The sequence below is a fragment of the Danio aesculapii genome, chromosome 11 (genome assembly GCF_903798145.1).
Source record: "Danio aesculapii chromosome 11, fDanAes4.1, whole genome shotgun sequence".
Taxonomy (NCBI): Eukaryota; Metazoa; Chordata; class Actinopteri; order Cypriniformes; family Danionidae; genus Danio; species Danio aesculapii.
The window spans coordinates 28,978,269-28,992,853 of record NC_079445.1 but is presented as its reverse complement, the minus strand read 5'-3'; the positions used below and the strand labels follow the sequence as shown (position 1 = coordinate 28,992,853).

Here is a 14,585-nt window from a genome sequence, read left to right as displayed (position 1 = left end):
TTAAGTTTTCAGCAATAAATGAAATTGGTAGTTTCAATGTAGCATAGTCTAGCCCAGTGTTTCCCAACCCTTTTCCTGGAGGCACACCAACAGTACATATTTTGGATGTCTCCCTTACCTGACTGATTAACTTCAGGTTTTGGAGTCTTTTCTTATGTTCTAATTAGGTGATTCAGGTGTGTTTGATTAGGGAGACATTGAAAATATGTACTGTTGGTGTGCCTTCAGAAACAGGGTTGGGAAACACTGGTCTAGCCTATAGTGTAGTAATCTTGTTTAGGCAATCGTTTGGAGTTTTACATTTTAAAGGTCAAATATTTATTGCTGAATTACAAGTTCGGTTTTCGATTGGCCTCGTGAAAAAGAGAATGATTTCGTATTCTTATGGCCGGCGCGTCCAGAAGCGATCTAGGTGGCCGCCTAGGGCGGCAGAATAGTGAGGGCTGCATCCTCTCTAATATTAATTATTATTATTATTATTATTATTATTATTATTATTATTATTATTACTTTTGGTAATAGTAATTAAAGCAACAAGAAGTAATAATTTCATTTGAAACTGCATACAGTAAGTAATAAATAAATATTTAATAAATATTTAACAATTTTTAAATATTTAATTAATGCCGTCTTGATGAAAAGAATAATTTTAATTTGATTTTTAAATAAAAGTAATAATAATAAAAAATAAACAAACTGACCCCAAACTTTTGAGTGTAGATCAGTGGGTTAGATAATAAAATAATTTAATGTGCATGTTGAATATAATAGACGTTTGTTGACAGGCGTTGCTTTTGTTAAAACCTCTTCTTGGTCGGTCGCAAAATCTTTTTAAATGCATTAAAGGGCAGCACATATATAAGCCTTACCCTGGAGTTTGTTCACCCTCCGCCTATGAAAGTACCCACTTTATGTGTTCCAAAACTGTTCCTGTAAACAAGTACAGGCTGTTCATACCTCCTTTCCAAAGGCCTCTTTTCCAAATCTTTACACGGGGTTCAATTTAGTTTGAAGTGGTTATTTAGGAATGGTGTCACCAGGGGAATTGTTCATGCCCTGCATCATCATCATCATGATCATCATCATCTGCATTATTCAATACATCCTCATGTTTTTGAGTCTGAATGCTGGTGTCACAGAGGGCAGAGTGATGATTAAGAGCCTTTGAACTCGTCTACTATTGACCCATCTCAATAGTCATTCATTAGAGCCCATCAGCTGCATTAAAGAGCAAAGACGAGCATTTGGGAGTAAGGAAGCTTGCAGCATCAGGTCTTGTTAATAGATTTTTTGCTGCTGTGTTATTAGTTGTGCAGGCGGTTGGCGAATCTTGGAAAATATTTTTGCTGGGTTTACAGCGTGCTCAGGGTTCAAAAGGTTCCAGTCTTTGGTGGATTTTACATTGAAGCCTGCCAAGAATAGGAGTGAACTTGTGAACTTTGGCAGCCGATACAGCTCTTCTCTTGTATTACTCTTGTTTCTGAGAGCCTTGTGTTTTTTATGCATCATTTAACCACAAACCTATGATGGTTACCTTGTGTTTTATCCACTAATTCTCTCTCTCTTTCTCTCTCTCTCTTTCTTCAACTCCCTCTTCTCTTCCTCTGTTCTGCAGAAAACCCGAGTATGATGAAAAACACACAGAATCCGAACAGTAAGTATTTGAACGCCTCAATGATTAGGTTTCTTGGCTGTGAGCCTTTTTGCTGACTCTTGTTTGAGAGGCTCCTTAATGATTTGAGAATTACAAGAGAGCAGTTCCACAGTGTTTTCTTCCTACGGGTGGTGTAATTGCTAAATTGCACAACTAAAGTTTTCAAAAAATTACAGAGATGCAGTAAGGCAAGGTCAGAACTCTGTTTTCCACACTGCACTCAACTTGAAGTATATCTCAGTGACTGAATGTGTTTTGTTTTTGTTTTTTTTTATTAACTGGACTACATTTCTCAAACTGCTATTGATTTCTGAAATAGCAACTAGTGTAGGATCACTCGCTGAACATCGAACGATCATGTGCAGTATTAGTTTAGTAATGTTTTTATGTTAAGACTTTAAAGTAAGGTTACGTATTAGTTAATCTATTTATTTACTAACATGAAGAAATAATGAATGGTACATTTACACTCACCGGCCACTTTATTAGGTACACCTTACAGAACTGCCTAAATCCTTTGTTGCATAAATTCAACAAGGTACTGGAAATATCCAGATATATAAGAGATTTTGGTCCATATTGGCATGATAGCAACACGCAGTTGCTGCAGATTTTGTCCGCTGCACATCCATGATGTGAATCTGCCATTCCACCACATCCCAAAGGTGCTCTATTGGATTGAGGTCTGGTGATTGTGGAGACCATTTGAGTACAGTGAACTCACAATCATGTTCAAGAAACCAGCCTAAGATGATTCGCGTTTTATGGCATGGTGCATTATCCTGCTGGAAGAAGCCATCAGAAGATGGGTACACTGTGGTCATATAGGGATGGACATGGTCAGCAACAATACTCAGGTAGGCTGTGGCATTGACATGATGCTCAATTGGTACTAATGGGCCCAAAGCGTGCCAAGAAAATATCCCCCACAACATTATACCACCACCACCAGCCTGAACCATTAATACAGGACAGGATGGATCCATGCTTTCATGTTGTTGGTGCCAAATTGTGGCCCTGGCCCTGAATGTCGCAGCAGGAATCGAGACTCATCAGACCAGACAATGTTTTTTTCAATCTTCCATTGTCCAATTTTGGTGAGCCTGTGTAAAGTGTAGCCTCAGTTTCCTGTTCTTACCTGACAGGAGTGGCACCCGGTGTGGTCTTCTGCTGCTGTAGCATATCCGCCTCAAGGTTGGATGTGCTGTGCATTCAGAGATGCTCTTCTGCATACTTCTGTAGTAATGAGTGGTTATTTGAGTTTCTGTTGCCTTTCTATCAACTCGAATGAGTCTGGCCATTCTCCCCTGTCCTCTAGCATCAACAAGGCATTTGCACCCACAGAACTGCCGCTCACTGGATATTTTTATCTTTTTTGGACCATTTTCTGTAAACCCTAGAGATGGTTGTGCATGAAAATTCCAGTAGATTTCAGCAGTTTCTGAAATACTCAGACCAGCCCCTCTGGCACCAACAACCATGCCAGATTCAAAGTCACTTAAATCTCCTTTCTTCCCCATTCTGATGCTCAATTGAACTGCAGCAGATCATCTTGAGTTTCTGCCATGTTATTGGCCGATTAGAAATTTGTGTTAACAAGCAGTTGGACAGGTGTACCTAACAAATTGGCCACTGAGTTTATAACTGTATTAATTAATATTTATTATCATTAGGTAATGGAAAATAAGGTGTTCTTAGCATCTTTGCTTGCACAATTTTTAATTATGCATTAGTAAATGTTGAACTAGGATTAGGTATTGCTGAAATTGATCATTCTTTCTTCATGTTAGTAAATTTAATCACTAACATTAACTAATGCAATATTATTGTCAAGTATACTATTGAACTACTATAGCATTTATTATTTTAAATTGTAAAGCTTTTGTATATTTTAGTTTTTTTTTCATCTTTATTTTTGTTTCAAGAGTTCACACTTAGATATTGCTTGATGACATTAGCAGGTTTGGCATGCTGTCCTGAGAGAGAACTCTGAGCTCGGAAATTGAGCCCAGTAATATTTGATAAGGGGGTCTGAGATCAGGTAGGTCTCGAGAGCTCCCAATGGTAAATGCAGGAAAAGGAGGAGATGGGGTGGAAGGGGGGATTCTTCCAAAACAAAGATAAGGCAGTAGGGTGAAATCGATCTATTTATTGTAGGCTTGGATCAATCTGATTGGATTATTGCTGATTACAGATGAGAGACCAGCTGCTATCAGTCATATCACATGCTCCTCTTGAAATTAGTTTGTAAAACTTCACTTAATTTTTGACTAATTTAGTGTTTATTAAAAAAGTTAAATAGTAATTTTAGTGTTTTTTTTTCATTTTGTGAGTTTATATCTTGCAATTGCATGTTATAAACAAGTTTGAGAATTTATTTATTTAATTGAATTATTTTAATTTGGTATGTGTGTCAATTTAAATGACTATAGAATTATGACTATAGGATATAAAAAAGTACATACCATAAGCTGAAACCTGAGAATATACTGTATTTACTGTAAGTGCAGTACACAGTGTGGAGCTGCTCTCATGGAATGGAATAGGTTTCTAAAACACTGTTTGCTTCATACACATAGTATAATTGCAAAAGGCTAAACTGTGGTTTGATAAATTACAGTTATAAGTGAAAGTATATGCTTGCATTTCTAACATTTTTCTCTAAGGACAGGAAAATACAAAGATTCAATAAGCAGCTATTCTGTAGATTGAATGACCACTTCTATTCACATACAATCCAGGCAAATACCATAATTGTACAGTTTTGTTTAGTTTGCCATTTCCTCTATTCTTCTAAGGGTCATGGCATAAGAAAATAACCACTTCTTGAGCTCTGTGTTATAAATATTATGAGGTCATTGATGTGCACACTTTAAACAGCTGGTTTGCATTTCCGTACAGACTGCAGGAGAATATCAGTATTAAGAACAAGTGAATGGTTTATGAACAGTTTCGCTGATGATTTTAGAGAATTTTATGATTATTTTAGAGACTCTGACTGGATTTGTTACAGTGTTGTGGAGAAATCACTGTACAAAAATGATCATTAAGACAATTTAAAGGAGACCTATTATGCAGAAATCATTTTCATATGAGGTTTAAACACATTTGTGTGGCAACAGTGTGTAAATATAGCCAGTTTCCAATGATAAAATGTAGTTAATTATATATTTTATAATCACACTTCATAAAAACTGCCTGCAGATTTCTCTCTGCAATAATTTTTGGTATAAATGGTAAATCTATTATTTTGACCTGTATTTTTGCATTTCTCAGAAATATACTTGTGCAAGTTGAGACTGGTTTTGTGGTCCAGGGTCACAAATATGTTTTCAATGTGAAAATGTTATGATACTAGCATTAAAATGAACTTTAAGGTGCATATTAAAATAAAAAATAAATAAATAATAATAATTATCCAGGGTGGCACGGTGTCTCAGTAGTTAGCACTGTCACCTCACAGCAAGAAGGTCGCTAGTTCGAGTCCCAGCTGGGTCAGTTGGCATTTTTGTGTGAAGTTTGCATGTTCTCATGTTCGTGTGGGTTTCCTCTGGGTGCTCTGGTTTTCCCCACAGTCCAAAGACATGCAGTATAAATTTCCCAGTACCGGGTTGCAGCTGAAAGGCCATCCGCTGTGTAAAATATATGCTGGAAAAGTTGGTGTTTCATTCCGCTGTGGCAACCGTTGATGAATAAAGGGACTAAGCCAAAGGAAAATGAATGAATGAATAATAATCTATGTCATAACTAAAAATTCTTTCCCTCTGAGACTTATTCAAAGTGGAATACTATGTTTTTTATTGTCTCTTGTGTCCCTTGATCATCTCCAGAGCCCACGTGTCTTCCCAAGGCTTTCTTCTTTCATCATTTTCCGAGTGGAGAAGTGAGCCATCACTTACCAATGCACCAGCGCGTCCACAGTAAATATAATTCAGTGATAGATTACAGTTGTTTTATACATTCAGTGCTGGCTCATTTACAGTTTCTCTGAGACTCATATGTAAAGATGAAGAAGTGTCAGGCAGAAGGGCTGAAGGAGGCCTTTTTTTGTAATGTTTTTCATGTATTCTCTCTCGCCGGACTCAGCCGAAATCCCTCATCGCAACTCTTTCCTCTGCGCCGCCGCATGTACGGATGTGAATTTGAATATGTAAATGCGTCAGGGCAGGTGTGTGAGAGCAAGGACAGAATCAGGTCAGTCTGAGCGCCGATCTCGCGTCGAGCCTCAGATGCCCCTCGTATGCAAGTCAAATGGCTTGTAGAGCAAGGCCTCGGGAGGTCAGCATGTCTGACATGTGTCTGAATCTCAAACACCCTCTCCACTCGCAAAATAACACCCTAAAGACTGTCTCCTCTGCTCACAAATGGCCTGGAGTCTGGAATTGTTTTTTTCACAGAAAATAACACTGGGTATGTTTGGAATGGCTAACTAACATTGTACTCTACGTGCCTTTTTCATGCAGAGTATGTTCATTTCAGATGGTTAAGCAGACGGCTTAATACATTTGACCAAAAATGCAATAGAAATTTTCAAATGCGTGACCCTGGACCACAAAACAAGTCCTATGTCGCACAGATGATAGCAGAAGATACATTGTATGTGTCAAAATGAATTGTTTTTCTTTTATTCCAAAAAAATCATTAAAATATCGAGTAAAAATCATATTCCATAAATCATTTTTATACATATACAATGGTAATACTTCATTTAGAGAGCTTTAAAGGGCACCTATTTTACTCCTTTTTCAAGATACAAGATAAGTCTTTTGTGTCTCCTGTAAAAGTTCAGCTCAAAATACTCATCAGATGACTTGTTATACCTTTTTAAATCTTTTATTTGAACTGTAAGATATTGTAAATGTTTTTGTAGCCTGTGCCTTTAATGCAAATGAGCTAGTTCTCCCTGCCCACCGTTCTCATGTGCCTTTCAGAGCCATTGAGATCTGTCTGTATTGCTCTGAAATGTGTAGCCTTCTCGTAGATAAACAGCCCAGTGACAGACAAGGATGAAGTAGATTTTTTCTACTACAATAAGAACTTTCTCAACTGTTATTTAATGTGTTTGTTGTTAATTCAAGTTAATTTAAGCCTTTCTGCAATGATCAGTCACACACAATGTTGTTATAATATTCGCGCGTAAGCATAAGATGATTTTTTTCCGGTAATTAGTTTAGTTTCGTTTTTTTAACCATCCAATTCCATATTTCCAAATATTGTCATATCCTAACAAACCATACCTCAATGGAAAGCTTATTTATTCAGTTTTCAGATTATGTATAATTCTCAATTCCAAAACGCTAACTCTTAAGAAAACTCTTAAAGTGTTGTCCTGAGTTACATATTGAATCTTTTAAAAATGACTACTAGAAATGTTTCAAAAGTTATAAACTATAAGTAATATAATATAATTTATTAAATGTTTTTAAATATAAAATTTAACAAATATTATTTTATAAATAACTGATTAAACTGCGACAATATAAAAGATTATACACCATTTTTTAAACATTTATTTATATTTAATGTAATTCTAAAATAATATTTTAAAATGCATATATTTTCTTAAATATATGTATTATTATTATTGTTGTTGTTATTATTATTTTATTGTTATTTCATAAGTATGGCTATTCACCAAGGACAATATCTATAATGATAACAATGAAGTTAATTGTAAAAAGTTGCTCAAAATAATATCTATATTTATATATATATATATATCTATATATGGTGGTGGTGTCAGGAAAAGCACTGTATAAATGTAAATAATAATAATAATTTAATAATAATAATATTAATAATAATAATTATTATTATTATTATTATTATTATTATTATTATTATTATTATTATTATTATTATTATTATTATTATTATTATAAGATCCACTTTTGGAAAGATTTTGTCCAGTGGATGAATTATAAATATAATGAGCTTGAGTGTTTAAAGAGGCAGTCTCTTTAAATAATTTTCTTTAAGCTGCAGTAAGTGTACTGTATGCTGTGCTGCTGTTTGAAAGTATTCGGGTTCTAAAAAAAAGAAAACGGGGAGAAATGTTTTCATCTTTTGGATATGGAGTGGTGCTTATGTTATATTAATTATAGCGCTAAAACCAATATAAGCCATAAAAGTAGAAGTAATGTTATATATTACCGCTTGTTTTGTCACTGAAGATGAAAGAGATGGTGATAAAATTACTTTAGCACTGAAGAAGCATCGCGCATAATACTTATGACAGCCATCATCATTTAGTGCTTATTGAACACTGTATAGTATGCATGGAAGTTCAGACCCCGGTGATCCAACATCACTATAAAGCTCATTCAGAGCTTTTAGAGGGAATTAGACAATTGCAGTGAAGCACCCGAGAAAAAAAACTCTCATAAAGCTCTTGTGCTCACTGTACTGTACATTAAGTAGAAAAGCAGAAGATTCTGTTTGCTCCTTTATTAGCCAGAATCTTGGCATTTGGAATAAATCATCCAATGATGAAAAGCATGACAGTGTTTACTTGCCGTCATGTTGTTCCTATGAGACACAAAACAATTGTTCCTGACAGTTTACAAAGTTGTGAATTTGTATATGAATCTCTCAAATCAAATATTCAGTAATGATAACTATTATGACATCCAACATTTTGCTGAAGACCCAGAGAAAAAGCTAAATTTAGGGTGTTAGTATTAGTATTAGTACCTTAAGGTTAATCTGTAAGCTCTGCTCCAAAGCAAAAGATAAACATGGATTTACAACGCAATCTCATGGCAATTCGTAACTTTTTGATTTAGTGGCTAATTCGTATGAATTTGTATGATCTAATTCGTACAATTTAGTACGATTTGCTCATCACCCAATGACGGTTGGGCTTAGGGGTGGGGTTAGGTGCCACGCCTCCTTTTTAAAATCGTATATTTTCGTACGACTGAACTCGTACAAATTTGTACGAATTGACCACTAAACTGACAAAATGTAAAATACTTGCGTTTCCTCGTGAGATCAGGCTGGTATTTACTGTCAGAGATATAAACGTACTAAACTTAGAGTTTCTTACTTTTGTCAACATGGATTAGTAATTCTTTGTGACATCACCTCACAACTTCTGACCAATCAATTGCTCTTTTATTACTTAATTTTTATTTTATTTTACCAAGATAGTCCAATTGAGATACAGAATCTGTTCTTCCAGGAAGTCCTGACCAAAATGGCAGCACATTAAAACATATGCACACACATAAAGCTAAAGTAAAGATCTTTGAGCTCATATGACAAATATATGATGAGAAGACATGTTTTGATCAATCATAACAAGTAAATTTTTCCCTTTAGAGTAGATCATAATACTTTTTAACAGCAATAAAACACTCGTTCTGTAACGAGAGCATAAATGAAAGTCTTTTAAACTCTAAAACTTAAAATAAAATCTTTATGTCTGAAGTGTAAAAAATACAGTCAGCAGTAGCTGCTAATCAGATGGGCTTTTGGTAGGCCAAGTTGTTCATATACAGGGTGGGCCATTTATATGGATACACCTTAATAAAATGGGAATGGTTGGTGATATTAATGTCCTGTTTGTGGCACATTAGTATATGTGAGGGGGCTTGTAAATAACTCATGAAGGAATAAAACCAAGCACACCATTGTTTTTTCTTTTGAAATTCCCAATAAGTTCATTAAGGTGTATTCATATAAATGCCCCCCCCCCCCCCCCCCCCCCCATCCCCCCCCCGTACATGAAACAACACGCTATTTTAGGTTTGTTTTTTGTTTTAAAAGAGAAGCTGCAGTACAGTATATGTCCTGACATGTATTCAGTTACAATTGTCACACACTGAACAAAGATATGCATTGTAAGGCATTTGAGGTGAGATTTAAAGGGTTAGTTCACTACTTCTGTTATTATTTACTCACTGTACACTTGTATCAAACCTGTTTGAAACAAAAGAAGATATGTTGAAGATTCTTAGAGACTGGAACCCATTGCCTTTCATTGTGTTGTTTTTCTTACTCCTACTATAGGGTGTCAGTGGCAGTTTGCAACATTCCTCACAATATCTTCTTTTATGTTCTACAGAAAAAAACTCAAAGCTTTGAACCACTCAAGGTTGAGTCAATTTCATTTTTGGGTGAACTATTCCTTTAGGACAGCGTTTGAGTGTGTTTCAAACCTGACAAACTGGATTAAAACCAAAGTGCGATGAGTGTCCGAAACACTAAATTATGTTACTAAACAGTATCAGCAGTATCGCCTCACAGCAAGAAGGTCACTTGGTTCGAGCCTCAGCTTGGTCAGATGGCATTTCTGTGTAGAGTTTGCATGTTCTCCCAATGTTAGCGTGGGTTTCCTCCGGTTTCCCCCACAACTCCAAAGACATGCGTTATAGGTGAATTGGGTAAGCTAGTGTCTGTAGTACGTGTGTCTGTGAATGAGTGTGTATAGGTGTTTCCCAGTCATAGGTTGCAGCTGGAAGGGCATCCTCTGCGTAAAACATATTCTGGATAAGTTGCCATTTCATTCCGCTGTGGTGACCCCCAGATTAAAAAAGGGACTAAGTCGAAAAGAAAATGAATGAATGATTAAACACTGAATCCTTTTATTGTTTTGTTTGTTTTTTTCTTTCAGATGGAGCTCCTGGTTTGCACAAGCTTGGACTGATATGCCTGCCACTTATTCTCACAGTGACTGTTGAGCTGACGTGAATATCCTCCATTCAACCACACACAAACACACTTCCTCTCCAATCAGACACACACACAGACACACACAAGCCTTTCCAGACCGTGACTAAACCTACCTTGCTATCATCTGTGGGACATCCTGAACACCTCCCACCCCCCCAACAGGGGGCGCACCGCCCTTTTTTGTGAACAAAAAATGATCTGCTGATAAAAATATAATAATAATAATAATATGAAAAAACCATGCTGAATATGAGAACAAGCACCTCCTTATTGTCAACCCCTTTTCAACAGACAGTTTTTGTTTTGATTTTAATTATTATACTTGCCTGCCATTTAAAGGAGACCTGTTTATTCAGAAAAGCATAGGCGTTTGGGGATCGAGCTGAACTTAAATGTCGAGCGCTGGGTATTGGAGAACAGACATTAAGGAACTGTGGCTCGCTGACAATGCAGACTTTCCTTTCGACTCCGACTAGCTATCCTGGAATTCCCTTATACCACACACTGGCACAACAGGACTCAAATGCGCCCTTTCTTTAAAGAACATGTTTTACGCCATTTGTGTTTTTTGATCACAGTATTTTTTTCCGTTTTTGTTTTCTTGAATGGCTCTCGGCTGGAATGTAACAAAAAAAAAGAGACAATACTAAACGTCCTGTGACATTTTATTGCAAAGAAATGGAAGATCCTCTTTTTAAGTGTATTTTGTGTACATCCCTGTAAATATTGAGAAGTATATTACAGAGCAGAAAACAAAAAATAATAATTAATAGAGGTTTGGGGGGAAAGATGCAAAGGAGGTGGGAGGGAATAGCAGATAATGGCTTTATTGCGTGTCTGGTCATCCCCAACCCAAATCCAACCCAGGCTTTTAGAGAAACGGTGAAATCAGTGGCCTTTCTACGATCTGATTTCATGTGTTCAGTATCTATGATGACCATCCGTGTGATTGTTTGTCAACCGCAGAGGAAAGACGGCAGCTTTTCTCCGGGGTTGTTGGTGCATGTGACGTTCGACGATGATTTCCCCTCCTCATCTGTTTGTCACCGACCTGTCCTTAAGTTGTTTTCGTCGCATATTCAGTGACCTGCATCGTGTACAGTCCTTCTCTCTAATCTAACAGTTACTGCTAGGATCATGTTAGCCACCATTATCACCCCTCCATCCCCGAAAGGAAGCTCAAGTGAAGCCAAGTGTAAACAGGGTTGTTGCATTTGTTTCATATCACCTGTATTAAAAAATGGAGATGATCAACTTAACGTGACTGGAGTTTGACTGTCCTTTTGATGCTAGCTAACAACGTGCTGAATTTTGAACAATACTGTGGTTTGTTCATATCAGGTTCACATAGAATCTTATGTTTGACTTGGGGCCTTTCAATAGGTGCATTGTGAAGATATATTCAAGTTTTAGGAACGACAAATAATAACTTGACTTCTAGATGATCATTTGGTATCAGAAGAGGCTAATATGAAAGTCAAAGGCCTCTAGATTATTTTACCATAGTAAAATTTGGTAAATCAAAAGACCTTGCTTAGACAAAAGTCTTGTCACTTAGCAGAAATAGTGTACAGTATAGAATATAAAGTCAGTGGAAAAAGAATTAATATTGTGTATGACTCACTTGAGCTTGGACGACAAATAACTCAAATAACTTATTAATAAAGTCATCTGGAATGGCAAAGAAAGCATTCTTGCAGGATTCCCAGTTCATCAAGACTCTTTGGATTCATCTTCAATGCCTCCTCCTTCTTACCCCAGATATGCTCAGTAATGTTCATGTCTGGTGACTGGGCTGTCCAATCCTGGAGCACATTGACCTTCTTTGCTTTCAGGAACTCTGACGTGAAGGCTGAAGTATGAGGAGCGCTGTCCTGCTGAAGAATTTGCCCTCTCCTGTGGTTTGTGATGTAATGGGCAGTACAAATGTCTTGATATCTCAGGCTGTTGATGTTGCCATCCCCTCTGCAGATCTCTCGCACACCACCATACTGAATGTAACCCAAAACCATGATTTTTCCTTCACCAAACTTGACTGATTTATGTGAGAATCTTGGGTCCATGTCGGTTCCAGTATGTCTTCTGCTGTATTTGGGATGATTGAGAAGCAGTTCAACAGATGATTCATTGGAAAAACCTACCTTCTGCCACTATTTCAGGTGATCAACTAGAAATCAAGTTATTATTTTATAAGTAGACTTTATGCACCCCACTTTCTATATTAACCCAAATGCAGTAACTAATACCTTCCTTAGCCAAGGTTTTAAATATACTTCTATGCAGCTTTGGAGCCCATGCTCTCTATAACTGCTACTTTATATAAACAGATTATGTCGTATTTTGCATTTAAGCATACAGACTGAAAAAAAATCTTATATAGTATCATCACTGTAAATATATGATTTACATTTTGTCAAAATAACACAACAAAATTAGAGCGGTCATAACACATTACATTTTCTTCTGCTTACAGAATGTACTGTTGCTCTGACCATGGCTAAATAAAAAATAATAATAATGCGCTCAAAAAATGCTTTTCTTACTTTTGAAAGTGCTTTTTCTATGTACTTTTCTTACTAGTTTTTTTTTTTAGATTAGATTAGATTAGATTGAACTTTATTGTCATTACACATGTACAAGTACAAGGCAACGAAATGCAGTTTAGGTCTAACCAGCAGTGCAACAGCAGCAAGTGCAGGATACAGGTTTTGTTTTGTTTCTAGTACAAATAGCATCAAGTGCAGGAGACAGGTTTTGTTTTGTTTCTAGTACAAATATCTAAAAATTCTTAAATCAAGGATTTTCAAGGCAAGTAAAATATATATATATATATATATATTTTTGAATCAGTCTAAATTAAGTGGGGTTTTTTTTCTTCTTAAAACAAGCTAAATAATTTGTGGGAGGGTAAGTAAAATAATCTTTTTTTTTTTTTTAAAGTAAGATTGTTTTACCTGCCCCGTTGCAGATTGTTTATTATTTTAGGTCATAAAAGCAATATTTCCTTGATCTTTTGACAAAAAAGGTTATAGTACTACACTGAAAATTTGATTTAAACAAACAAATTAAATTAAGTCATTTTCAGCTTAGAGTCAGCCCAAATAAATTGTTTGCAACCACTTACCTTAAAAATAACAGAGTAAATCTGGTTTACTTGATTTACTAAATTATTTTTTGGAAAGTGTTTGCAAACAATTTATTTGGGCTGAATTTAAACAAATTAAGTATAAAATTATTAAATTAAATTTGTTTAAATTAAGCCAGTATAAATTATTTGCAACAGTTTTGCAGATATCTTTTTTGTGTGTATAAAAGCATGCTGTACTGTGGAGTTCAAAACTTGTTGTTGTTACACTACTCTTTTTTTTTGCAGTCAATCAGAGCACTGGGCATTTACTTCAGAATCTACTTTCCACCATGCCCATGAGGGGTCAAAAACAGGACAGAAAAGATCCAATTATTTATATTTGGTGCTGAAATTGATTTTTTTTTTCATGTAAAAATATTCAATCAGTCAATTAATCAACCTTTTTTATATAGCACCTTACATACTTCAATCAAGGTTGACAAAAGTAGGTTTATCCTCAATCAATGAATTGGTTATTAATAATTGATAACATTAGTGAACCTCAGAGAACGGGGCAAAATAAATAATATTGAGACAGTTTGAGACCCCTAATATTGACATTATTTCTGAAAACAAAATAATATATCTTGTGTACAAAAGAAAAATCCATCTTGATTGAAGAATCTTTTAGGTATTTGGGCTAGATATGAGACTTCTAAGCAAGAATTTTTTTTTTTTTTTGGTGCATTGTGTAAGGCTACTACTGAGGAAAATTGTTGCTTACGTATTTCAATGACCCAATGGTGTGTAAATAAACAGAAATTTCCATTTGTGGATGAACTGTTGATTTAGGAAAGTCTTGGCTAGGGCTAGATAGTAAATGCTAAAACATCAGGTGTAATGTTTTTGTAAATAAAACTCTATCATAGTGCTTAATTTACCCTTGCATTGCAAGGAATATGATACAACCCAAACCATCTTGGAACAACCACCATACTACAGTGAAAACACAAGGATGGCTAATGGGGCATCTATGTTTAGGTGTCTGTTGTCTGTGTTTTATTTTAAAATAGAGGCAGAGCAGACCAACAGTATGAGTATTTGCCAACAGAGGTCCCAATAGAGTTATAGAACTAGTCCTTTTTGAAAATCCTCTCAAAGTTTTGGGATTTTATTTGGTATACATCA

The 14,585-nt window shown here is 35.7% G+C and overlaps 1 protein-coding gene across 2 annotated transcripts in view; it reads left to right on the top strand.

Moving 5' to 3' along the window:
- Positions 1 to 11,589, top strand: part of igsf21a (immunoglobin superfamily, member 21a) — a 473,697-nt gene extending 462,108 nt beyond the window's left edge. For both annotated transcript variants that reach the window (XM_056467746.1, XM_056467745.1), the window contains exons 9-10: positions 1,616 to 1,654; positions 10,272 to 11,589. In XM_056467746.1, coding sequence (XP_056323721.1) covers positions 1,616 to 1,654; positions 10,272 to 10,348 — 116 coding nt within the window. In that variant the 3' untranslated portion in view covers positions 10,349 to 11,589. The remainder of the gene's footprint in view (positions 1 to 1,615; positions 1,655 to 10,271) is intronic.
- Positions 11,590 to 14,585: the final 2,996 nt, after the last annotated feature.